The 27,605-nt window shown below is 45.0% G+C and overlaps 1 protein-coding gene across 3 annotated transcripts in view; it reads right to left on the reverse strand.

The window, feature by feature from the left end:
• Positions 1-3,087: 3,087 nt before the first annotated feature.
• The window catches only part of Sec23b (SEC23 homolog B, COPII coat complex component), a 30,397-nt gene continuing 5,879 nt past the window's right edge, over positions 3,088-27,605 (reverse strand). For all 3 annotated transcript variants that reach the window (XM_010634167.3, XM_010634165.3, XM_010634166.3), the window contains exons 4-20: positions 26,222-26,308; positions 23,991-24,227; positions 23,800-23,885; positions 22,389-22,533; positions 21,589-21,747; positions 21,353-21,468; positions 17,033-17,156; positions 16,648-16,728; positions 16,203-16,292; positions 15,197-15,303; positions 13,092-13,245; positions 10,737-10,814; positions 8,874-9,035; positions 7,202-7,288; positions 5,211-5,366; positions 4,871-4,936; positions 3,088-4,064 (exon numbers count right to left, since the gene is read on the reverse strand). In XM_010634167.3, the coding sequence (XP_010632469.1) occupies positions 3,975-4,064; positions 4,871-4,936; positions 5,211-5,366; positions 7,202-7,288; positions 8,874-9,035; positions 10,737-10,814; positions 13,092-13,245; positions 15,197-15,303; positions 16,203-16,292; positions 16,648-16,728; positions 17,033-17,156; positions 21,353-21,468; positions 21,589-21,747; positions 22,389-22,533; positions 23,800-23,885; positions 23,991-24,227; positions 26,222-26,308 (2,025 nt within the window). In that variant the 3' untranslated portion in view covers positions 3,088-3,974. The remainder of the gene's footprint in view (positions 4,065-4,870; positions 4,937-5,210; positions 5,367-7,201; positions 7,289-8,873; positions 9,036-10,736; positions 10,815-13,091; positions 13,246-15,196; positions 15,304-16,202; positions 16,293-16,647; positions 16,729-17,032; positions 17,157-21,352; positions 21,469-21,588; positions 21,748-22,388; positions 22,534-23,799; positions 23,886-23,990; positions 24,228-26,221; positions 26,309-27,605) is intronic.

Below are 27,605 nucleotides of genomic sequence, written 5' to 3' on the forward strand. Positions count from 1 at the left end.
TAAAAAGATGTGGGGTATTTTTATAAAATGTAGTACTATTCAGCCATAAAAAAAAAGAAACTAGACATTTATAGCTAAATGGATACACATCAAGGCCATACTCTTAAGTGAAATAAATAGGACACACATATAAATACTGAATAGTTTCTCTGGTGTGAAAAACTAAAAGTGTAAATAAGGATCAAAATGTATAATTGATAGTTTGAAATGGGAAGGATCCAAAGGGAAAGTGGGATGTGTTGGGAAAAGAAGGGAATGGAATTAATGTGAGAAAATGAAAAAATGGAAACCAAGCCTTTGTAAATAGGGAGGGGTAGAGGGGTTGAAGGGAGGACGGCAATGGGGAAAAAATAAGAACCAAGATAGATTATGTAAAGGTATAAATTTCCAATGATGAATGCTATTATATTGTATATCTAAAATGTACCAATAAAATTAATGAAAAACAAAACAAAAAAAGAGACAATCCAATCCAACTAAAAACCCAGCTCATGGGCTGGAGATTTAGCTCAGTGGTTCCGCTGCCTATTTCACAAGCAAAAGGTCCCAAGTTCAATCCCTGGTACCAAAAATAGATAAATAAATAAATAAATAAAACCCAACACATTTTAATGTAATCAAAGAAGACAAGGTCCCAAGTTCAATCCCCAGTACCATTAAAAAAAATGTACAAATGGTCAATCAACACAGGAACCAAAATGTTAGGCAAAAAGTTAGACATGAGCAGACCTGGAGATAGCAGGTAGGGGATACTTGAAAAGCAAAGGACATGCGTAACCTTCTTTGCATTCTGAATCATGAACTATAGATAAAATCCACACTAGCTTGTAGTTTCAGACTTAGCCCAAGAAGGTAACTCCTTACCATACTGATAAGGTCTAGGGTCATTCAAAGTCAAGACCATGAATGAAAGTTTAGAAAACCTCCAGTTTCAAAACACTAAACAAAAACATATACCTAGGGAGTAAACAGAGACTTAGTAGGTCAACATAGCCCACTTTCTTTGTAAAACAATGAGACTGCAGGAACAGCTATTCTTTTAAAGACCTAGTTAATCATATAGGGAACCTGAGACCTCAGTCACTGCAGCTGCCATCTTGGTGTTTGCCCATCTTCCGCTTGAGATACATTATGGGTTTTCTCTGTCATTTTGCAGTAAGCCCTGTCTGTAGACTAGTCAATGGCCTCATAGGTCATCAAAGACAAAAGGACTGAGTATGCTGCCAATTCCTTGTGGAGTTAGGATCTAGCTTCCCAGTGACAAAAGTGCCTCTTATGATGGCTAACATTAAGACTGAAGAGGCCAGGCATGGTGGCACACGCCTGTAATCCCAGCACTCAGGAGGCTGAGGCAGGATCACTGTGAGTTCAAGTCCAGCCTGAGGTACGTAGTGAGTTCCAGATCAGTCTCAACTACATAGTAAGACCCTGTCTCAAAAAAACAACAAAAAGACTGAAGAATACCAAAAGATGTGAGGATTTGATCCACCTGCCACTCTTACTCATAGGAACATGAACAGGGAACTCATGGGAACGTGAATCTGGGAACATGAACACTCTGCAAACCTGGCACTAAGTTGAACACACCCATCATATGACTCCATCCCAATTTCCCCAGAAGAGGAAATCTTATGTCCACACAAGTACAGGTGCATGGATGTTCGGTTTCATTCACAGCAGCAAAAAATGGAAACCACTCAAATGTCTACCAGCTAGTGAAAAGGTAAATGAAGTATATCTCTTGGCAATAGAAAGGAACTACTTACAGAGACAACATGGATGGCTCGTGCTAAATGAAACCAGCCAAACACAAAGAAAGCAGACATAAAATTCTGGAGGATGGGACCTCCCAGCTTTGGGGCCCCTCCTCTCTGGAAGAGTCTGTTCTGCTTCTTGCCATATATCTTGCTTTTGCTTTGGAAAAAAAAAATCTGGAGAACTCACGTTCATTTTCTACAGAGTACTCATTATCCTCTAATATATCTTTAATATATCTCTTTTTTTTTTCATTGCTAGTGTTCCCTAGCTTGCTAGTTGAGTGAGCCTCAACTCCAAGTGGGCAAGGAATTTGTGTCATGGGGCATATTCCCAATGCCTAAAGCCTACTCCATTCACACCAAGTACTGAATAGTTTTCTGCTGACTGAGTGAAATCATGGATCAAACTTCTGATAATTATTTTGAACCTGGAATTTTAGACCCAGAAAAGTTGCCAATCCTGAAGACCAAATGGACATGCAATTGTGCCTAAATGTAAGGAAATGCTTCCCATAAGCTTTTCTAAGGAAAAGTCATTTGAGATAGCAAGATGAATTGCAGGATAAAAAGAAGGGTGACATTAATCCAGGATTCTGCATAAAATAAATTCCTGGGCAATAGCTATGTGGCAGGCCTAGAAAACAGCTGGTTAATGTTAAAAGAGGGCACCAGAAGGCTTTAGAGAAAAAGTGGCCTTCATTCAATAAGATAATAAAGTGGAATCTCTTAAGAAGGCAAAATAATTCTTGTAAAAAGTAATCAAAGAGGGCCGGGGGATATAGCTCAGCAGTGCCGTATCTGCCTGCCAAGAGCAGTTCAATCCCAGAGTTCAATCCCTGGTACCAAGAAAAAAAAAATAACCAAAGAGCTGGGTGTGGTAGTGCACACCTGTAATTCCAGCTACTGGAAAGGCTGAGGCAGGAGGACTGCAAGCTCAAGGCCAACTTAGTGAGACCCTGTCTCAAAAGGGCCAGGAGTATAGCTCAATGGTAGTATACCCTGGGTTCTCTCCCATGACAGCAATAGGAAAAAAAAAAAAGCAGGCAACTAAAAACAAGAAACTCTGGGAAAACAACAGCAAATCTAAAAAATTATAAACCAGACGGGAAGCCAGCAGTATGTGGCATGGTGCTATGTAAGAAAAATGACTCCGATTTTGTTATAAATGGAATGTTCTCCAAGTGGTACAGAGACTATGACACAAAATCTATGAGAAGAAAACATACACGACTACCTGCCTTGCACAGGAACAACATTTACATCAGCAGTTGTGTAAATGCACTTTATTAAGTATTCACAATCAACTTGAGACAAAAATGTAATTACAGTTAAGATATAAATTGTACCAATCTTGATTATATAAAAATAAAGGTATCACTGACCAAAACTGGAGGGTAGAAAGGTCACAATATCCTCATTCTATATAAATATAAATTGGAAGATACTGGCTAAAACTTAATACTTTAACAACAAAACCATGTAAGAAGATGAATGCAGTTCTGAATGGTAGGTTTAAGATCAGGGAGAGAAGGAACCATTGCTTGTCACAAGCTCTCCAGGGTTAGGTGTTTGCTTTGACCATATGTGTGTATTACTTTGATTTTTAAAAAGCACCTGTTTAAGTTGTTTTACCCAAGACAGATGCGTTATCAGTGTCCTAGTCACTTATGCCATCAGCTGTTGTTGATATCACCTGGGCTGGACTGTGGACAGGCAAGTTACTCAGGCAGGCCCCACCCCAACAGAGCTTCACACGTGTCTTACTTTTCCTTGGACTCCTAATGCTCAGAAAGTACTACGTTCAGGAAATGCCTTCTGAGGAAGTCACTTAACCTGCAGACACACAGACACCTCAGGGGATCAAATGTGTATTAGCACTGTTTTAGCCAGTGATTTCCTCATCCAGTTTTGTTTCCTTTACGATCCTTAATATTTGAGTCAAAACAAGATGCCCAAACACAGTATCTCTGATTTTATAGAGACTAAAAAGTTAGGAGACAAAAAGCACAAAAACTACTACTAAGGTTTATGACCTTACAATTTTATGATATGGAAAAGGGACAAACACAAGAGAGACAAATAAATTATAACCTACAGATTTACATACAAAACTTGCTTTGATTACTTATTAAAAAGTGAAGGGAATGTTACGAAGCCTTTATAAACAAAGGTGAGCACACTGGACAGGGTTTTCGTTAATTCCAGCCAGCCCTCCACCTAACTGGCACTGGAGACAGCCAGCTTCTTCAAGTGGTCCATGAACACCTGCAGGCTGACGTCGTCTGTCAGGATGGGCGCTCCGGTTTCCTGCAATGCAACGGAGGAGGCTCAACCGCAGAGACCAGAAGCTGGGTAGAATTCAGGAGCTGTTAAGCACCTTCCCACTTCAGAGCATCCAAAGGCATCACCTCTGCCAAAGTAACTGCTGCTTTCAACTGAACCGTGCCAGGTCCCTGGAGACAAGGCCACCCCACTGTGCAGACACCTTTCCATGTCACTTAACATGGGGATGTTACCATTAGCGGGAAATGAGGAGAGGGTACAAGAGATCTCATTTTTTTTTTATTTCCTATAACTGCACACGATTTATCATTATCTCAAAAACGGGTTCATTAAAAAAAATATTACAGGAAAACAGAATGAGAACTGGAGAGATACACAGATGCTGGGAATAACTAGTAAAGGAGGCATCTGGCCGAGACAAAAGGAATGGGCAGGAGCTCCGGTGTGGTGCTAGGAGGGAGAAGACGGGGGCCATGCTGCCCCACGTCCAGCAGCAGAGCACAGGTGCAGGCAGTGTCCCGCTCTGGCCAAAGCCAGTGCACTGCACTGTACACTGCGCCAGTGACCCAGAGGCAGCAGCTCCACCCCACCTCAATATGGCATTACAAGTCAGGTTTCTACCAGGGATTTAGCTCAGTGATTCCGCCGCCTGCCTCGCAAGCACAAGGACCCAAGTTCAATTCCCAGTACCAAAAACAAAAACAAAAAACAAAAAAAGTCAGATTTCTTCCCCTCAGCAAAATTACCCAAGTTACTCTTTGTCTCAGGACCAAAGTATCTTATTTGATAGGATTTTAAAACAAGTTTTTAAATTCCTGATGATTTCTTACCTGTCCCCAAGCATACAGGTTATTGTGTGTCTGAGACGGGTTCACTTTGGACAAAAGGAATCGAGCCTTTAAAAAAAGAAGGTCAAGCGTTAAAAGTGGCATTAGTGTAATCAGGTTTGCTGGTTATATCAGAAACCTTTCACTACACGGGAACATCACTAGCTTAAACAAACGGGCTACCCACGTCGGAAAGCTCCTATCCTTCTACACCAGCATATTTGTTTAAAAAGAAGTCACAGCTGGAAGACTGTCATCTGTCAGTGATTCCATCACACGCAGCAGTGCTGAATACTTGGATTCGCAGCCCTCCATCATCTCTGAAGACAAGGGCAGCGGTCACCTGGCTTCCACCATGCTCTGTGTGGACATAGCGCGGCATGGGGAAGCGCGCCTGCAGGATCTCTTGCGCGTCGTCCAGCGGAGCCTGCAGCAGGTGCTTGAAGTTCTCGTACTCAGGCATGTCCTGGTAGCCGGCCTTCTGCCACTGCGCTATGGTCTGCACAGAAACAAGCCCACCAGAACTGTCATGGGGAGGCTGCAATGGTGGCCTCCATCCCCGCTCCAGGCCTTCCAGCACGACCTCCCAGGATGGGTCCTGGTGAAGTCACAAATCAACAAGGGGGCTGGGGGAGGAGAGGCAGGAAGGGCCACAGAGGGGTGTACAGGACACCACCTGGGAGCTCCTCTCAGAGATGTCAGCCAGCAGCCTCATCCCCTGTCCCTTCCCAACTGCAATGCTCCTTTCTTCCAGTCCACTCCCACTGTTACCCCCAGTCTAGCCCCTCACACCTCACACCTGGAGGGAAAGGGTGTGCCGCTGCCTACATAAAGCTATGTTGCCTTCTCTTTGCCCAACAGCACCCACACTGTGCTCCCCTCAGGCAGGAGGGCAGGCTAGGTGGGACTAACCAGAGGAGAGAAAAGCTGTAAGATCTGGGAATGGTGATGCATGCCTGTAATCCTGGCACTCAGGGAGGCTGAGGCAGGAGGATCACAAGTTTAGGCCCAGCCTGGACAACTGCAAGAACTCTACTGAACACCCACAGCCAGCAGACTCAGGGCTTCTGAAGAATAAGAAATAAACAGACAGAAAAACATCTCAGCTTCCTCTTTAGAACTCCTGCCTTGATCAAAAAAGGTGCTTGATAAATAAGTAAATGAACAGGATGGGGGTGGGATAACAAGGGATGAAGTACAATCATCAGGTGATACAGCTGCTGGTCACTGGATGGCCCGTCTCTGTGGACAAGGGGCCAGCAGAGGTGCTGACAGGCTGAAGAATTTCAAGTTATGAAACACCTACTACTATCTGAAAATTAATACTTCCTAAATTACTCCAGAAATTCAGAAACACAATTTATATTCTTTCAGGACATTTGCAATCACTTGCATTGTTTGGACTCTAGGAAGCCAAATCAATCACCAAAAACAGCTTACTGAAAGGAAAGAATATACAACAGAATAGAGAGCATCACTGAATATGGTGAATATGGTGAATATGGATTAAAAGGTTTTTTTCTATTAGGCAGGTGGTGCATACCTGTAATCCCAGCTACTTGGAAGGCTGAGATAAGAAATTCAAGGTCATGGGCAATTTAATAAGACTCTGTCTCAAAATACAACTATTTAAAAAGGGCCTAGGGGCCAGGGATTAGCTCAGTGGTTCTGCTGCCTGCCTCGCAAGCACTAAGACCTGAGTTTGATCCCTGGTGCCAAAAAAAAAGGGGGCCTAGAGGCATAACTCAGCACTCCGTGGGTGCAACCCCTAGTGTGTGGTTAAAAAAAAAAGAACAGCCCCACCCCCATAACGATGCAGAAATTCAGGAGCCATTCCCTCTGTAGAGCACAAACCCCTTTGAGAAAGAAAGAAATCCTCTCTTCCCTGAAGCCATCCACAGCCACCCCAGGAACTCACAGACCCAGCATGCTGTCCTTATGCCAGGTTCTTCCACCAGAGAAAACCTGTGGATTCCAACCCACTACCCCTCACAGAACCCTAAGAACAGCAGTCTGTACAATGAGTTTACTAAGAATAAACTCGTTTACCTGACACTTTCACAAAGTAATAAATTACAGTGATTTAAAAGGACCACTAGAGGGCCGGAGATTTAGCTCAGTGGTTCTGCGTCTGCCTTGCAAGCACAAGGTCTCAAGTTCGATCTCTGGCACCAAAACAAAAGACCACTTGAGATTTTCGTACAGCACATACTACTCTCGTGAAATATATAAATACTACAGAATTCTTGCTTCAAATCTTATGAAAAACCCAAATTCACAAGTAACAAAAAGCAGAAACAACAGCCAGTAAAGAAAGCGATAAAATCATCTTACCTCACCAAGATAAATGACAATTTGGAAGAAAGTGTCCATCAGCAAGATTCTGTCAGCTAGAATGCTGCTGCTGTCCAAGAGCACCGGCTAGGGAGAGATGGAGACAGAGGAGGTGTTGGGCCTTGCCATGCCCCATAGACAGCCACTGCAGCCTCATGCCAGGACCCATGGGCTAGACCAACCCTTACACCACAGGGCTCCCCAGCCCAGGGGCTCCAAGTCTTAACTTTGAGGAGAAACAGGCCCCTGACAACCAGGTGGAAAGAGATGTGAGTGGTATCTTGTGATCTAGGACCCAGAAATGATTCTGAGCATTCTCAGTTTGGTGTTAGAAATTCATCTTATAGGGGTCGGGGATTTAGCTCACTGGATCTGTGCCTACCTCGCAAGTGTAAGATCCTGATTTTGATCCCTGGTACATAAAAAAATTCATCTTATCAAACTGTCTTTCTCTCAAATCTACTTTAGCTGTACTTGAGAGCAAGGAGCATTTAGTAATAAGTTCTTGTTTTTTTTTTGTTTGTTTTGGTACTAGGGATCGAACTCAGAAACTTGCACTTACAAAGCAGGTGGCGTAGTAACAAGTTCTTGAAGTTCGTTATGAAATATATTTTATCGTGATTTTTATTTTAATAACAAAATAACTGGGCACCACTGCCTGCCTCGCAAGCACAAATTCAATCCCCAATACCAAAAATAAATAAAATAATAATAAAAGCAACATACTAAATTTAAGAAAATCTGTACCCAAAGTATAAAAAATATTGACATTTTAGATTATTTCCAAGTTCATTATTTTGAAGTCTTCTAAAAATCACAACTCAGAAAAGTTTCTTTTTTTTTAAAAGATTGTAGTTGACTTTACCTGCAAATTGAGCAATGCTCTATTCCATGTAGGTATTCTTTTAGGAAAGTTTCTACTTTCTTTTCATGTAACATTTTCACATAAGGATGTCTATATTTTATGTTACATAAATTATGTATTTCTTAGATTACTTATTTCTTCACTACCAAGCATTTGGATTATTTTATAATTCTCTGTTATAGGAATTCATTTATTGTTTCTCTGCACATAGCTTTTTCTTTATCTAGGAGTATTTTTCCAGACACTTTGTAAGACCTGGAATTACTGGTCAAAGTATATAAACTCATTGGATAAAAAGCATCCTTGTATTTTTCAGTTTTTTGTAGCTACTCCTAACTCCCACAAAAAAACTGTTTTATTTGTCTTTTGAGTTTTTCCTATGGATTCTTTTTAATTCTTATTGTTTTGTCTTTTTTTGGTACTGGGGATTGAACTTCAAACCTTGTGCTTATGAGGAAGGGGGCAGAACCACTGAGCTAAATCTTCGGCCCTTTTTTTCGTTTTTTGAGACAAGGTCTCACTATGTAATTCAGGCTGGCCTTGAACTCACTATGTAGCTCAGGCTGGCCTTGAATTCATGGTTATCCTTCTGCCTCAGCCTCCCAAGTGCTGAGATTACAGGCGAATACCACCATACCCAGCCTATGAATTCTCTTTAAATACTCAGAGATGCTAAATTACTATAAAAATTCACAATTTTCTTTCCTTTCTTCTCTTTTTTCCAGTTCTACTGTGAGAGGATGCTTTGAAAAAACCCTCCAGTCAGGTGGTTGCCGCTCCCAGGGAAGCTGGTGTAGCCAGCCTCACCTCCGGTGGGCCGTGGAAGGAGTAGGAGTAGAGGATGGGCTGGATCATGATGAGGGACTGGGTCAGGTCCTGCCGTGCAAAGTGGTGTCTGTAATAGGATGACTCGTCAGGACTGTTGTTAAACACTTGGAGAAACGGCGATCTTCTGAGGTGGAACATGAACTGCATTCACAAAGGGGAAAAGACAAACATATACAACTATGAGTACCCAGAGAGCAGGCTTGCCTTAGATCTCAACAGGAGAACCCAGGCGCTCTGAAAAAGCCTCCAGGTTCATAGAGACAGGAGCAGAAGGTGGCAGCGGGGGCTGGCAGAAGTGGGAAATGGGGAGTCATTGTTTAATGGGTGTAGAGTTTCAGCTCTACAAGATGAATTAATTCTGGTCATCTCTTGCACAATAGTGTGAGTGTATTTATCAAACATCACACAACTGTAACCTTAAAACAGGATAAGATGGTAAATTCTACAACAGTTAAAATTTTTCTGAAGTACATTTTTAAAAAGGGGGCTTCTTGATAGGTCAAAGCTTCCTTATGAGAAAAGAGATAGACAAAAATTTATTTCCAGAGTCCCTGAACTGGGGTGTGGAGAGACTGTGCTTTCAAAGAAATGAGTTATAAGGGGGAAATAATGCCCTTGGGGCTCTGAGTAGGAGCCACGGCACAAGAAATTCCTCCTGTGGGGAGGGCAGCAGAAGACCCCAAAGTGGTGGGTCTGACAGTAACGTGGAAAGACACATGCGAGGCTGGAGGGCGGAGGCAGAAAGGAGCAACGAGGGGACCACAGGGACAGGAATGGCCAGCTGTGCTCAGGACATGGGCTGGCAAGGGAGCAAGGGTAAGTGTGAGGCAGAGGGGGCAAGAGCCGACACTGGAAAGGTCACTTCTTTACCCCGAGGATGAGATAGGGCAGGACAGACTTAGCTTGCTCTGAACTGTCGAAAATGAAAACATGCTTCCTCTAGAAGCATCAAGTTTCCTGAGCCTCTACACGTTAATCACAGGTTCTGAAATAATCACCGTGGCTAACAGTACACCCTGTGTACACGGCACAAAGTGCTTGACAAGGATTATTTAGTCCTTCCAGTGGGCCCCTGCAGCAGGTTCTCATGCCAGACCCAGCTTACAGCGAGGAAAGTGAAGTGCAGAAGCAAGGCCCACAGCCTCACCCCTTCTGCGTGGCAGAGCTGCTCTGACCTCCACCCTCGAATGCCTCGCCACAGCGGGCACTGCAGCCACCATCTCAACTGGAGCTGCACCTGGCTCTTCAGTCTCAGCTCTGGAAGACCCAGCAGCACCCAGTGTGTCCATGTCAGAGGGCTTTGTGCAGGGCCCTCAGGAGAATGAGTTTCATAGCTTTAGAGACTGCAGACCAACTCCTGCCTTCCACAGATGAAGAAACCAAAATGCACTGGGGCTGGGGACACCACCAAGGATGAGCAGGAGCAGGGCCCGTGTGGGGCTCTTCTCACAACACTGCATAGTCTCAACCAATGGGACACAGGTGCCTGAACATGTGAGGGTCGTCTAAGAAGTGCTGAGCAGGGCCTGGCACCAAGAAAGATGCCGAGTTCTCAATGGCTTCAGCTCATGTAACCCCTGCACTCAGCACTGAGCAAAGCCCCACTGACCTTTGTCATCTACAGTGTGAGACTCAAAACCCAGAAGTCTTCATTTCACCCTGAGAATAGTTTAATTTTCTCATACTTACTGTTCTGTTGCAAACGTGTATTTCTTTTTTATTGGCTTGTTTCTTTTCTGTTTCCTTTTGTGGTGTTAGGGATGGAACCCAGGGCCTTATGCGTGCCGGGCAAGTACCCTGTCACTAAGCTACATCCCAGCCCTTGAAATGTGCTTCTCTCACCTGAGGATATAGAGAAAAGGCATCTGATAGCCTAAAAGAAGTGGGATCGTCTTTGTTATATTGTCCAAACTTCTGACACTGTTGAAAGAAAATATCAAAAAGAACAAAAAAAGAGAGAGAGAGAGAGAGAGAGAACCTGAGTTAGTGTCACCTGGAAAACTCCTGGACTAGGAACCATATTCCCACCTTAACTCTGCCACTTTCTGTGAGTTCTAGACTGGAACAGCAAGGGCAGACTGGGAGGAGCTAGCAGCTCTGTGTCTCCAGCAGCTCCCAGGCACCACCAGCCAGGCCACCCTGCCCCAATGGCTCTGGGCTATAAGGCAGCACTCCTGCATGACAGACAGCCTGCATGATCACACTACTAGCAATCAGTATAGGGACACTCACATTCTGTCCTGCTGCAATGCACTTTTTCCTCCCTCAGTGGTGGGTCTCTGAAACGCAATGATTTCTCTTCCTTTCCTGCCTTTATTCCAACCACACCTGTCCTCCAGCCAATAGAGGACTAGGCTGCCCATTGTGTTTTATTAAACAGGGTCTCACTACGCAGTACAGGCTTGAACTCACCCACCAAGCTCAGGCCTTGAAATTATGGTGATCCTCCCAAGTGCTGGGATTAGAGGCATGCACCACCATGCCCAGCCTCTGCCCATTCCTAGGAATTACCTCCCTATCAAATTTGATCTCCTTTCTGCTACTAAAACCTTATTTTCTTATTTCTCCTCATCTTTCCAAGCAAGCCTTCTCTGCCTTCTTTAGTGGCTCCTTGTTCTCCTCACGTCTCACTGCAGTTTGATCACAGGTGGGTTCGTTGCCCCTGTACTCACACCTGCTTGCTGCCTTGGTAACAAATGGATATTAGAACCACACTGATGACTCCAAATCTCCCTCACTGTGTCAAGTTCTGAGTGCTAGCCTAAGCTCCAGTGGGGATTTCCACGTAATTACTGGACTGTGTTCCATATAAACTTAAATCTATATCCTAGAGTGCTGTGATTAGATACCAGGCCAACTCTGGATTTTTTTTTTTTTTTTTTTTTTTTTTTTTTTTTTTTTTTTGGGGTACCAGGATCGAACTTGGGACCTTGTGCTTTCAAGGCAGGCTGCAGAAGCACTGAGCTAAATCCCCGGTCCAACTCTGGATATATTTCTATAAGATCACATTCAACCTATCAAAAATAAGCCACTGTATTTAAAAAAAAAAACCAACTCACCTTTGTACACATTAAAGTTCTCTCCTTCCCCATTTTTTACCACAATGCTTGCAGTTACCCCCCTTGAAATGTGAGACGATGCTGGCCCTTTTTTGACCCCAGTGCCAGGGACTGAACACAAGACTTTGTGCATACTAGGCAAGTACCCTACCATTGAACTACATCCCCAGCCCTGCTTTTTAGTTTTTATATAGTTATTTCAGCAGTTTTCATTTTAGCACACTTAGTTCCAAGTCAGATTTGGCTCCTCCTGTTTCTACTGCCACTACCACGGACTCAGCTCCCTGGAGCCTGCAAATTGCTCCATCTTAACATTGGCCTTTCCCCTGCAATTCACCTGCTACGCCAATGATAAGCACGAGTACAAGCACTGTGCTTATATCACACCCCTGTCCAAGGAACTTCACCCTGTCTAACCTCTCCCTGAAGTTAAGACATTCTAGGGGCCAGGCATTTGGCTCAGTGGTTCTGCCTCTGCCTCGCAAGTGGAAGGGCCCGAGTTTAATCCCCAATATAAAAAAATAAATAAATATAAAGACCTTCTGCAATCCCAGCCTCTGTTCCCACGGCCAGCACAGCCCCTGTGACAGCAGTCCCTCCACTGTTCTCAGCATAAGCTGAAGGACATGGCTACTGCCCTTTCCTATTACCCTACTCTACAAGTCCTAGATGAAGACTTCCCACATGAAGTCTTTGCCAGTCCTTTCACTCTCTGCTCACCTGTCCTCCCTTTGAAATCCTAGAGGAACATTTTCAAATTCTGATGGGAATGTTGACACTTCCGTACAAACAGCTCCAAGAGATGGCAAGGGGCAAATACAGGGCTGAAGGGAGTTCACCAGGTCCCCTTCTTGGGCTACTGGTCACAAATGCACGCTGGGAGCCTTCATCTGATGCAATTCCTACACCAGCAGACCTGCATCCTCCCATGTTCTGTGTACACTGTTTCTTCCTATTCTAATGTTAGCCCTCCAGGGGAAAAGGCACAACTAATATTTCTTTCATATCACTCTCAGAACATCCACTTTGGCATAAATTTTTGCTGGCGGGATGTATAACAGGTTTAAGGAACAAGTTTCTTTTCTACAGAGTAAAGCAGAGAACAAGGCTGAACCTAGGGCTATTGACCCCAATTTACCAGTCGGATGAGCTGCCGGTCCAGCCACCGGAGCACGTCGGGGCCCTCCTCTGACTCTGCCCGGAACACTCCAAGCCGTGCCATCAGGACTGCTGCAGCCTCCTGGTCAAATGCAGCCTCTATGAGCTGGAGCTGGCTCTGCACATCTGCCCAACTGACAATTCCACAGTTAGTGCCGTGCACCATTCAGGAGCCATCAGAGAGCCAGGCATGCACAGACCCTGGTCTTCCGTGGACGATGACACAGCTCTGACTGCACTCATGTAACAGGTAAGAGATGACAGGAGCCCAATAGGCCTCAGTCACCCTCACGTGATCTCTGACAGTTGGAAACTCAAAGGAGCAATGAGACAGGAGCGCCCACCATGTGCGTGAGACATGGTGAACACAAACACCCAAAAGATGCAGTCTCTATCTAACGTTCCTTTCTTGCCATCATCTTACAAAAAAAACCTGAATGTTTACAAACTCACAAAATGACCTTTCAGGGTCACCTCTGTGGAAAAAAGCAATCAGCACATACTCCCATGTCTTCCCAGTGAACAAAGCAGTATGAACAAAATTAAGACAGCAGACAGACCAGGAACAGGTATATGTAAAATACACAGCAATAATATCCAGAATACATAAAGGGCCTCTGCAAATCAAGGAATGAAAAAAAAAAAAGGAGTAAGTTTTACAAAACTGTGTGAACACTATTATAAAAGAAATCCATAAGGCCAGTTAAAAGGAAGAGTCAATTCACTGACAAAAGGAAAACACAAACCAAAGCGAGATAATGCTCTGTATCGGCATGGTGAAGACTGAAATATCCTTCACTAATGAAGCCACAGGGCACTTGCTTCACACTATGGGAAGAGTGCAAATGAGATTCTCAGGAGAGCCGTTTCATAGTACTTAAATCTCACCTTTATGAAGTGCTGGCAAGAGAATATCCATGTGTGCAAGGATCTAGATATGTGAACACAGTGTTGCTGGAAGGCAAGGCTTAAAATGTGTGCATATATGTGCTATCCAAACTACCCAACACAGCGTGAGCACCAAAATAAACAAGATACAGGCTTGCAAACTGCAGGTATACACAGATACAAATACAGGCAATACACACACAAAAATGCTGGTTCCGCTGCCTGCCTTGCAAGCACAAGGACCCAAGTTCGATCCCCGGTACCAAAAAAACACACATAAAAATGTGACAAACTGTTGCACATGTATACAATAAACACCTACAGTATAGAGCTTCACAGAAATGGGATTGTGAGGCTGAACCAGTAACAGCCTTTAATCTGAGGAGGGCATGTGAGGAATCTCAGAAATAGTCTTCTCTAGGGCCAGGGAATTAGCTCAGTGGTTCTGCCACCTGCCTTGAAAGCAAAAGGTTCCAAGTTTGATCTCCAGTGTCAAAAAATAAACAAATAAAAGAAATAGTCTTCTCTGTTCTGTGTCCACGGAGACTGGATCCACAGCCTCTCAGAAACATAATGCATGGGTGCTTACAGAAAATGGGACAGCATTTGCAAGAATCTATGCACTCCTATACACTTCAAATCATCTCTAGATTACCAATATTGACTAATGCAGTGTACTGAATAGTTGTTATGCTGTTTTGTTTAAGGAACAAGAAGGAAAAGATCTGTACATGTTCATATAGACAAAGCATTTTTTTCCAAATGTTCTCCACTGAAGGCTGGCTGAACCCTTGGACATAAAACTCACAGATATGCAACCGAACCTAAATTTCTCACTGAGCTACATCCTGTGTCTTTCTTATTTTTTTATTTTGAGATAGCATCTTGTTAAGCTGCCCAGGGTGGACATGAATTTGTAGGAGTGGTGGGATTATAGGAATGCACCACCATGCCAGGCTATAAAAAGTAACTCTTAATGAACTATATTCCTACTGGAAATGGATTCATCTAGGCAAACGCCTGTAGGCCCAACCGGGTTAGCCAAGAGTGTTGCCGTCTCTTCTAAGCTTCTGAGCCAGAGAGGATGGGGGAGCACTATTCCCAGGAATCAGAAAGACCAAAAGACGAATGTTAAAACATCTCTTCACAGGAAAACCACCAGTAAGGGACTCAACAGAAAAGAAGCAGGTGACTCACTTTCGGGCAATGGTGGTCACGCGGATGCGCTTCTGGGTGCTGGAGTGCTGATACTGTGTGACAAACTGGATGGCTCCTCTGCTTCCTTGGGGGATTGGGGCGTTGTGCTGCAGGGCGAGAGGCCACACACCTGTTATAGTCATACGCATGGCTCAAACACAGCTACAGAGCCCACTGGGGTCTCCTGAAACAACCAACAGCAAGGCTGGTGAGGTTCTTGCTGCATTTTAAATGGTACACTTAGGATGTGAACAGTTCACTGTATATAACTTCTGCCTCAGAAAGAGAGAGAGAGAGAGAGAGAGAGAGAGAGGAAGGAAGGAAGGAAGGAGCCATATTTATTATTTATTACTGAACTCCTGGGGCCAGGGATGTAGCTCAGGCTACAGTGCATGTTTATGTGTTTAGCATACAAGAGGCCCTGGGTTCATCACCAGCACCGAGGGGAAAAACTAAACAAGACCAAACTCCAAGGAACACCATGCATGTTGAAAAACAGATGAAATACACCTTTGAAATGCATAAAAACTAAGATTGATCAACAGATATATAACAAAGTACTATCCTAAAATGCTGATTACAGAATTGAGTTGGTGGCTGCATGGGTGTTCAGTGCATAATTATTTCAATTATTAATATGCTTACAGTTTTTCATGATGAAATAGGCAAAGACTAACACTGAGATGGCTGGTAAAAGCCATAACTCTCTCATGGCCTGATCAGTTCAACAAGAAACCAATTTGCTATCTGACTCTGACTAAACCCCAGAAGGATTAAAAGATCATGCCAAGGGCCAGGGATTTAGCTCAGTGGTTCCACCGTCTGCCTCACAAGCACAAGGACCTGAGTTCGATTCTGGTACCAAAAAAAAAAAGGAACATGCCAGACCAGCAACTGGACTGGTACAATACTAATGCGTTGGGGGGGGTGTGTGAGAACTCCAATTAGTAATAAATCAGAAATTAGGACTCCATGACATGAAGATGTGTGGAGAAATCCAACCCACCTGATTGATGACTTCGAAGTAGATGCCAAGTGTAGATGTGGGATCCAGGCCACAGATCTTCCATTGACTTGTGCCTCCCACACCAAGCTCCTGAGAGTGGGGAGAGGAATTAAAACAGTGGTCTCTGCTGTCTGGCACCTAAGAGCACCGAGCCCACAGTTCACTCCTGAAGGGTTCTGCTGGCTGCTGGCCTTGTGCTGCAGGGACCCCGAAGGCTCCTGGGCACAGCACTCCCATGTGAGTGCTGGGGTTGCGGCCTGGGATCGAGCTTCTCCAGGCCAGTTCTGCCCCTTGGCCACACACAAGCTCTCTGGCCCTCAGTCCCTCCTCTAATCTTCCAGACAGAGGGACAGACGGCTCAGTGTTCCTTCACCACAGACTGTCTCACTATGACTCCCTAAGGGCATCACTGCAGGCCAGAGGAGGGTGATGGGGTTTTCCTTACATTTTCTGACACACAGGGTCCCTTCATGTTCAAAGACACACACGGACCAATGGCTCCTGCGACCTTCAGCTCCCGAGAGGTCTGAAAGAAATCATGGCAGAGAATGAGGTTAGAGATGGCCGAGGGGAGCCTGTCCAGGGCAGTGGCCACCTGTCTTTGGGCCACAGTGCTGCTCCTAACACCCAGTCCCCGCTCCTAACCTGGCTGGATTAAAGCTGGTGGAGCAGGGCCTACAGGAAACCAGCAACCCTTAGGTCATTTTGTTGGGACCCTTTGGACCCTTTTCATGCCTGTGTCCAGCAGACTGACGTCAACAGTGGTCTGAGTTCTGAACTCATGACGATTCTCCAATGCCACCAACACTTTTAATCCTATCATATCATACCTTTACTTCCAAAGTAGCACCAAATGCCATTCGGAAATCTCCATTAAAATCTTTACTAAAAATTCTTTGGAAGGTCTGCTTGAAGAGGGAGGTGTTGAAAGAATCTCCCATCACCATGTGGCCTCTGGGTGAGAAGAAAGAAAAAGAAAGTGAGCAGCAGAATGTCTGGAAGTCATCGATAATCTAAGGAAACAGAAAAAGCCACATGCTATAGTTCAAATGTGAAGTGCTCCCCAAGGTCGTTGCCTTGGGAGCTGGCCCTCTAGTACAGCAAGGTTTCGAGGTGGGGCCTACAGGGCAGACGAGGTCCCAGGAGTCTTGCTCATCAGTGATTAATCCATTCCTCAGCTCAGCTGGATGGGCTGCCAGGAGGCAAGGCTGGCATGGAGGCTTGGGTCGCTGGGGGAGCCTTTGAAGGGTACATCGGGTCCGTGGCCCCTTCCTCTCCAGCTTTCTCAATGTCTCTACTTCCTAGCGGCAATGAGGTGAGCAGCTCGACTCCACCAGCCCTTTCTGCCAGGAGTTTCTGCCTTGATGCAATGGAGCCAGCCTACTGTGACTAACACACCTGAGAGGAAGGCAAAATAACTCTTCCCTCCTTTAAGCCGGTTTATGTCAAGCACTTTGTTATAGCGAAAGAAAGCTAACATACCACGTACGTAAGGTGCTACTGACTCCAGTGGAAAACGGTACGTTCAATTTGTATTTAGGAAAGAACTATTTCTAAAACATTACACGAAGAATCTTTAAGAACTGTTCTATATTTTGATTACTGTACTGATTACACAACACTGCAGATAAAATCTCACAGAACTACATACTCACATACCAAATGGGGAAAAATGGGTGCACATAAAAGCTAAGAAAATCCAAACAGGGTCTGCAGCATTGTTAACTGTACTGTGCCAGGTCAGTTTCTGGTAGTGACAGAGCACTACTTTCACTGAGAGGCTACCAGTTGGAAAAGCTACATGAAGAGCACTGGAGGGCCTCTCTGGACTCCCATCACATTCGCAATTTCTTTGAGTATAACTATTTTGAACAAAAAGCTAAAAACAAAAAAAGTACCCTTCCATCAATAAGCCTGTCAACTCCAATTAGTGCCACAATATACACATGTGTATCTCGGTCTTTGTCCATGGTTCCTGGCTCTCACATCCTGCCCAAGGCAGGTCATAGAAACTACAATTTCTCGGGGTCAAGGAGCTAAGTGTTTCCTCCGCCTGCCTTGCAAGCACAAAGACCTGAGTTCTATCCCCGGTACCAAAAGGGAAGAAACCACAATTTCTCCAGTGGGTCACAGAAACTGCACTCTTCCTCTCCCTTCCATCCTGGCTTATCCGTGGAGAAATTCTCTGGCCTACCTTGCCTGATAGGTTCAGAAGGGAGCTCGCCTCACACTCGGGAGGAATGAATGTTACAGAAGCCAAGAATCACAGGCAGACAGGGCTCGCTGTGAGGGTCTTAAGCCTTAGTTCACACACTTTTTTCCAGTTATATTTGTGGATGGTTGTCCATGCTTCAATCTTGCCTAGCCAGTAAAATCTAAATTAAAACCCCAAAAGGATACAGGTTAGAGCTTCTGAGCAGCTGACTGTACAGAGGTCCTGCAGGGTGAGGTGCAGGAGTGTGTGGAAGTTGTTTCCCTTCCTTCACCCTGCCTTATGCATCACCAGTATTCTTTGTAATGTTCTTCACAATGAACCGCTAAGCCCAAGTGCTTGCTTCCATGAGTTCTGTGAGCTGCTTGAGCAAATTAACTGGAGCCCAGGAGGGACTGCTAGAACCTGACTTACAGCCAAGCCGTGAAACATGAGGCTTTCAACTGGCATCTAAGGTTGGGGGAGGTCTGGGTGAATGATGCGCCATCTGCAGGGTCTGGTGCTACTCCATGTAGGGGGAGTCAGAATCGATTTAAATTAGAGATACCCCGCCAGGAGTCCACTGCAGAACTGACTGCTCACTTGCTGGTAGAACAACAAAAAATCTCTGCATATTTGAGGGTCACAAAGTAGGACACACTGAGTTTGAGCTGAGCGTTCCTCTCTATCACCAGTTACCTCTTTCACCTCTTTGGTACAGGAGAATAGCTAGGTCAGTGGGAAAAGCTTCTCAAGTCAGTCCACTGGCTCAAAATTGAACCTTTTACTTCATGAATGTGGTAGAGCTTCTCTAAATGCTCCAAGTCAGGAACTCGCAGAGGCCCCTGGCACGACTGCATCATCTTACTGAATACAGTTCTCTCAAGCACTTCCAGCCGGGAGCTCTAATTCCATCACCTAACACATTTGCTGCTCTCCAGGACAGCCTGGGTTCCACCTCTTCCCCTCCTCAGTGGGGACCAGAGGGGATAAAATGCAGACTCACGGGCCCAGTCACAGCTCTATGCCAGCGCTTCTCTACCTGCTGCATACATGCCAGTCACCTGGGATCTTTAGGAAATACACGCTATGGTTTAGGAGGCAGAGTAGGTTCATTAGGCTGCACTTCATTTGGAGGGGGGCAACAAGTACATTTTTTTTTCTTTTGGTGCCGGGGATTGAACTCAGGTCCTTGAGCTTGCGAGGCAGTCACCAGAACCACTGAGCTAAATCCCGGGCCCAACAAGTACATTTTTTTTCCAAATCTCCGAATACTGCATTATGATGCTTTCCTCACTGGGACTCATGCAGATTCGTGGTCTTTTCATGTGTGATTTCATCACCTTTCCCACAGCCACCAGGTGAGCCCAGATGTCATCTGAGGCTTGGAAAGTCGTGGTCTTGGGTCACTGGGTGACTAAGTGGTAACATGGCATCAGAACTAGACCCAGGACCTTCCCTTTGTCATCAGGGCTCTTAGAGCTCAGGAGCTGCTGGGTGCTTCTGCTCCTTGATGGACACTCCAGAAGATAACAGTTTGTTCCCCAAGTCATGTGCTCAGTTGGCTCTTTGGGTCAAAGGACAGAGGTGAGGTCAGGACAGGCCTGGACACTGCCCACGACTGCTCCTCTAGGTGTTGGACTCTCCAGCTGGACACAAGGGATGGCTCCTTCCTTTGTCTCACTTTAATGCTGGAGACCTGTGGCCAACACCACAGTGCCCATGACACAGAAGGCACCTAGGATGTCCCAGCGCAGGTAGTGAGGACCAGGAGGCTGAATTTCTAACAAGCTGCAGGTGAGGCTGATGTGTGTGGTGGCCAGACTCTGCCCCATGTTAGAGACCCTGGAGAAACTTTTAAAAATGTTGATGCCCAGGCCAAACCACACACTATCTAAATCATAGTATATAAGGCAGGAAGCCGGGCGTGGTGGCACACGCCTATAATCCCAGCACTCGGGAGGCTGAGGCAGGAGGATCACTGTGAGTTTGAGATCAGCCTGGACTACATAGTGAGACCCTGTCTCAAAAAACCAATAAATAAATAAATACATAGTATAAGGCAGGGAGGAGGTACAAGACACAAACCAAAAGCAGCTTTTCAAAGTTCTTCAGGTGCCAGGCATAGTGACACATGCCTATAATCCTGGCACACTGGAGGCTGAGGCAGGAGTGTCACTGTGAGTTTGAGGTCAGCCTGGGCTATACAGGGAGTTCAAAGTCAGCCTGAACTACACAGGGTGACCCTATCTCAAAAAAAATATCCTCAGGTGACTCTACTATATAGCCAGATCAGTGCTTGACATTGGCATTTCTTCTATTTTCCTGTGCAGCACAATCTCTGGGAGCCGTGTCCCCAGAGACTGACTCCAGCTCTGGATGAGGTCCAAGAAGTACATTCCTCATCAGCTCCCAGGACCTCTAAGGTTGCTGGTGTGGGCACCACACATGCTAAGAGCCCTGCTCTGCACTCTGACTTGCAAAAAAGTCTCTGAGTCAGGTGCTGACCATGTGCTCAGTTATCAGTTATAAAGTACGGTTGATTAGCCAGGTCAAATTTTTCCTAATTGCTTCAGCATTCAGAACCTATTATTGCCCCTCCTCAAAAATGCCTGCTGAAGGCCAGATACCTTGTGGTTGGTTGCTTGGCCTGGTCTCCATTTACATCTAAGACTCCAAGGAAGAAATGAAGTTACTGTGATAGGACCTGTTTGTAGTGAGCCCTTGAGGCCTCCTGCTCATCACTAATTCTTCCTCCACGGGGCCCACAGCCCAGCCACTGAGCCACCTGAAAGCTCAGCCATTCCTTAGGCTCCAATATCTCTTCCTTAATGTAACACTTTGGGTTTGGGGTATGGCTCAGCAGTAGTGTACTTGCCTAGGTGCATGAAGACTTGGGTTCAACCCCAGCACTGCCAATAAAAGACTCTCTTTTCCCAGGTGCCCGCTGCCAACTTACCCAGTAAGATTTGTACAACACTTCATCTCCAAAAGTCCAGTCTGATCAAGGGCACAAGCATAAATATCAATGCAATGACCGTTTGCAGCAGCTCGATTAGCGAGCAATTCGTAGTGCTGTGAGAGGAGAAGAAGGATCGTCTCAGCCAAGGGCATCACTACACTTGAGACCCAGCTGCTGTCATTCCAGCAACCTTGCCTCGGGCTGCCACAAGCGCAGCCTGGACCCAGACCTACCTTCATAGCCTTTTTCATGAACCGTGCATTATCTTTCTCAATATCGTGCCAGGAGCGAATGGGAACTTTTAATTCATCTCCCACCACCATGCCGGGCCCCTGCGTGGGGGGCCCTCCAGTGAACAGCATGATCCTGGCTCCCGTGTTTGGAAAAGTACCCTGAAACAGTAAACAGCAGCATATCAGATGTGAACGGCCCCAAGCCCAAGGGCAGTTTCTGCCTTCGCTGGAGAAATCCTCCAAAGATGAACTGTTTAAAGTTATTCTTGGCATGTGCACTGGATGCTGCACCCCGGCCTCTTCAGCTGTTAATATGTGTGACATTCTACCCCAGGCCAGGCCAAGCAATCAAGCATGAGGTATCTTTGCAAAAGAATCATGCAGGTGAAGGTGCGGAAAGCAGCATTAATTCTCTCCCAATCTGAAGGCTTTATACACTTTAGCAATTTCCTGTAAGCACATGCCATTGCTCACATTCACTTATTTTTTTTCATGAAAACTTTTGGCATTTTCAAAGCATTACAGGGCCCCTTCACTGTGGATTCTTTCTCTCTCTCTCTTTTTTTTTTTTTTTTTTTTTTGGTACCAGGGATCGAACTCAGGACCTTGCACTTGCAAGGCAGACGTTGGCACAACTAAATCTCTGGCCCTTGGGCCCCTTCACCGTGGATAACTAAAGCACTTCCTGATACACAGGAGTATGGCTTAGGTCATGAAAGATATTCAAACGAAGCCAATAAATGCAGTTTCTAGGAGCAAGCTGGCATAGCACGCGCAGCCGCCCATAAATCCTGGGTTACCTCCAGCAAGCCGACGGCAATGGTCAACACAACCCCCGTGGACCGCAGAGGCCTCTTCCCCTGAGTGACTGGCCATGGGTCCCTCTGCAGCTCACCAAGGAGATCTGTGAGGGTCATGTCAATCTTGTGAATGGGCTGCAGAAACCTGCACAGTTTTGGGAAGACACATCAACAGTGAAGTGACTTAATAAAAGTATTCCCAACTGTAACTCTTGCTGACACATAGTAACTGGTCTACAAGATAATTATTCAGACTAGAAAAAACTTACCTCTAATTACAGGCACAAAACAATTCAGGGCAATTTTGAGAAAGCTGACTCATTTATTAATCAACTGACTGAAAGGATGCTGCTGATTAGCCCAGCCTCACCCTGAACTGTGCTATGGAGCAGAGGTTGGCCTTGAACTCAGCCTTCTTGCCTTGGCAGCCTGAGCAGTAGGATGACAGGCATGTGTCACCACACCTGGCCAAGGAATACGATTCAACCTAACATTTGGCAACTTATACACGTAGTGTGGGGAAAAAAATATCAATCTGAAAATCAACAAGTCAGTTTAATTAAATTTTAAGCAGCAAAGCAATCCTAAGGACATACCTAATAGGGACTTCAGTCCATAGGCGGTCCACTTCTGTGTACAATCAGCATCATGCTAAAGGTTCAATTTGTGCTTCCTCTGAACTTTACAAATGATACCGGCAGTAACACTGGTTCTGACCAGACTGAGAGGACAGCCGTAGCACGTCAGGTGAGGCCAGCTATCAAGTTTGCCAGATGTTAATCAGCTCAGAGGAGACCGAGGTACTCGATGGGCTAAGTGAAATGAGTACCTGCTCATAAGTTTGTGTCCTCACCAAAATGAGAAATTTTCAGTTCCAGTTTTATGTGAGGATCAAAAAAGACAATGGAGTTTTGTTGTGGTGGTGCATGCCTATGATCCCAGCACTCAGGAGGCTGAGAAAGGAGGATTGCTTTGAGTTCAAGGCCTGCGCTATCTAGCGAGTCCAAGGCTTATCTGAACTGCATAGCGAGACTGTCTTAAAAAAAAAAAACAAAAAAAGACAATGGCAAGCTCAGCATGGTAGCATATGCCTATAATCTAGCACTCTGAGGGGCTGAGGCAGTCCAGCCTGGACAACATAGCCACTCAGCAAGACTGTCCTAAACTAAAAAATTAAAAGAAAGCTGGGGATGCAGCTCAGTGTGAATGCCCTTGGTTCAATCCCCAATACTGCAAAAACCAAAATAAAAAATCAGCCACATGTTCATGAGGATGGAAATATTTGAGTACAAGTCCCAAAAATGTTCTGATAAAACATCAAGTACTGATGAGGCCTATCACTGCTCTTCCTGCCTCTCTGGGCTGCCCCACGCCCACTTCAGTATGTGTAACACCAGCTCCCATCTCTCACCTGCTGGAAACAAAAGGGTGTTCCTGAGGCTGCGCAGGCCTTGCTTGTTGCATGGGCATGGCTGACTTGGACAGGCCTAGCATATCCTAAAAAACAAAAGAAACTCATTTCCTGGAAAAGTAAAAGTTAAGGACTGGTTACATTGTTAAGAAATATCCTTGTTCTTGCTTCTGTACGAAAAAGACACAAACCTGTATTTGTTTTGCAGTTAAATCCTTGGTCCCGCGGAAGACATAACTTTTCGAGATTCCTTCACAGCTCAGCTCATGAACCTGCACCATCCTCCCAAAAGTGATGAGGCCCACCAGGGCCTCTGGAGGAAGGAGGCTCAGGGACATCTGCAGGGACTCTTTCAGGGCCTGAAGGTCATCTTCCTCCAGGCACGTGTCCACCACATAGAGGAAGATCAGAGGGGACTGAGGACCTCGCTTCAGGCAAAGGAAAAAGTATGATGATCAGTATATAAATTCTACACAAAACTGGCTGTTTTTAAAGCAAATCAGATACAAAACAGCAATCTTCATCTACGCTTATGTCAAGGGAAAAGGACATCTACACAAATCTCTGCTTATCTCACAGGGCTCAGATTCTACCAAAACACACTAAGCATCAAAACGACTTGTATCCAACAATTTACTGGGCCAGGATTTAGCTCAGTGGTTTCATGCCTGCCTCACAAGAGCAAGGCCCCAAGTTCCATCCCAGTACTGGAAAAACAAACAAACAAAAAAACAAAAAACAACAATTTAAGCCGGGCACGGTGGTGCACACCTGTAATCCCAGCACTGGGGAGGCTGAGACAGAGGATTGCTGTGAGCTCGAGACCAGCCTGGGATACACAGTGAGTTCCAGGTCAGTCTCAACTACACAGTGAGACCTTGTCTCAAAAAACAAACAAACAAAAAATTTATGCAGCACATTTGAATACTATGTGCCACACTGTTCCAGGCCCTGGAACACATCAGCAAACAGGAAAACACAGACCTCTGACCATCTCAAGAAGCAAATTTCCCAGACTAGGGAGTTTTTGAAGACAGTGACTGCCAGGAATGCAGAGAGTGCAGGTTCATGTAATAAAGAGAGGTCACATGCAGAAAAAGAGGCCCAGCCTGAGGATAAAGCTAGCATCCAGGCCACTTGAAGAGTGGCGGCCCCACAGAGCTGAGCAAGGGCATCAGTGAAAACAAGCTGAAATGGTCACATGTGGTACTGGCAAGAGACTGGCTTTCACTCTGGGGAGCCACTGCTACCACTAGAGGTTTTTGAACAGAGAAGTAATATATGTTTTTCTTTTCATGTTTTTATTTTTTAGTATATTAAAAAATCTGTTTTATTTTAGGAGGAAAATACAGAAAATGCAGATAAGCAAAAAAAAAACAAGGCTGAGGAAGAAAAATGAAATTGTCTGTTCCCCTGAATTTTGTAGACAAGCAGTAGTAATACTTGTATGGCATTTTAAAAAAACTAAAGACGTGTTTTTGTATTGTTTTTTGTTTTCTGCTTTTTTATTTTTTGAGACAGGGTCTCACTATGTAGCTCAGGCTAGGTTTGAACTTGCTATGTATTCCACCCTGGCCTCCCAACTCCCGAGTGCTGGGGTTACAGACATGCACCACCATGCCAGGCCCATAGATTTTTAAGGAGTTAAGTGTAAGAATAAAATGCAAGTAGCAGGACTGAGCATGTGGCTCAGTTGTAGAGTGCTTACCTAGCATGCATGAGGCCCTGCATTCAATCCCCAGCAATGCAAAAAAGAAAGTAAAATAACAGAATACAGACAGTAATATTCAAACCAAGGAGAGCAGTTAGCAGACTGCTAAAGTAATAGCAAGGGTCCTGGCTGGCCCAGGATAGGCAGGAGTGGAGAGAGAAAGGTGGGTAAATGCCAAGTACATTTTAAATAGTAAGATGATGGGATACTCTACTAGATTAGATTTACAGTATGAAAGAGAGAGGTCCAGGATGAGGCTAAGTTTTTAAAAATGAACTAAACAAGAAGATGGAGTTTGATCAAATAAGACAAACACAATGTGGGCTGGGGATTTAGCTCAGTGGTTCCGCCACCTGCCTTGCAAGCGCAAGGACCCGAGTTCGATCCCTAGTACCGAAAAAAAAAAAGACAAACACAATATGGCTACAGAGGACACATTTACAGTTTAGTCAGTTCTGCCTTTCTGCAGCCTTCTGTCAAAACTTGAAAATAGGGCCAGGTATTTAGTTCAGGGTCCCGAGTTTGATCCCTGGTACAAAAAAACAAACCTGAAAACACTACCAGAAGTTTATATCCCACAACCTCATACGTAAGATCTGCTGCCCTCACAGCTTTCAGTAACCTGGACAGGTAAGGGCCACACTCTTCAGAGGATTTCACAAGGAACTCAATTTTTAACACTGTTCGGCAAACACAAGACGGAGAAGTTACCTGTACCACGTACTCAATTGTAGAGAACTGGGGCATGAGCTCAGCAGGCTGGTTCACCTCAGATATGCCTGCGTATGCTGGGGGGAACTGTGAAGAGAACGCAAAACAGTGTTCTGTGGGCTGAAAGGTCTTCATGCTACACTTACTGTTTCCACAGATAAAAATGGTTATGATCACTTGTTAATTCTGAACACACGCTATTAGAATCCATTTAAGCACTGTCTTGCTGATATTTACTTGCCTCACCAACAGTCTATATAGAAGATGAAAGCCTCTAGTTAGGTTTATTATTTGGTCATTACCAATAAATTTGTATGTTCAATGCAGAAAAACTGGCAAGTTCAGGAAACGAAAACCCTTAGAGGAAGCAACTGTGAACATTTTGGCATATTTCCCTCTGAACTTTTTCTACTTAAGTTGAGATCACTCTCTATACACAATTTTGGGAATACTTTTTGCACTTAAGATAATGGCACAGACATTTTCTTTTTTAGAGAAAAAACTGCAGAAACATTTCAAATTCAGTTGTGAGCTGATTTTAACTGTATTACTACTTAGCTTTATATTAAAGAGAAAAGTTTAGGTGTTTCTGCCCAACTGCAGGTCAATGAGCTCAGAGTGACCAAATGCAAGTCCTCCCCAGGAGATGACAGGCAGCTGTAGGGGGACAGGGCCAGGAGGCAGGGCCAGGACCCCAGGAGGGGGTCTCAGCAGGGCCAGCAAAACAGTGCTACCTTGGGCCAGCCAGGACTGCCCAATGGCTTCTCGAGGGTAGGACTTCGTCTGTGCAGTAAGAAGTCATGAGATTCAGATGGGAAAAGCTGGTTCCATAGCCACTCCCAGCCCCTTGGTGAGGGCTGCTCATCCACTCAGTGTGCCCTGTAGAAAGGGTAGGAGAGAGGGCAGAAGTGCCCTCATTCCTCCTAGGGTCACCTCTCATCTGCTAGCTCTCCACTCACTGAGGGGTTCACTTCCTCAGGACTCAGCCAGGAGGGCCACAAAAGCTCAGGTCTGCCCATGGCACACAGACCTCCGGCCACTCCTGTAAACGGGCAGGTAAAGGTGAAAGAACACCACAGCACCAAGCATTTACAAGAATGTGTGTACCACTCCACCGAGGCATTTACACTCTGAACTTAGTTTAATTCTCATAGCAACACCAGTAAGGACACACAACACCTTCATTTTCAAGATGAGGAAACTAATGTACAAGATAGTGACTTGCCCAAACTTACATGAGAGGTAAAGAATAAATCTGAAAATCAAACCCAGGCAGTCGGAATACAGTAGTCCCGATTCTCAACCAGCAACGCAAGCCTGCCTTAGAATTTTATAAATGATATTAAACACAGACATCGATTCTGAATGTGGTAAAGTGCAAACT

The sequence above is a fragment of the Fukomys damarensis genome, unplaced genomic scaffold (genome assembly GCF_012274545.1).
Source record: "Fukomys damarensis isolate Sample0158 unplaced genomic scaffold, DMR_v1.0_HiC HiC_scaffold_7, whole genome shotgun sequence".
NCBI lineage: Eukaryota > Metazoa > Chordata > Mammalia > Rodentia > Bathyergidae > Fukomys > Fukomys damarensis.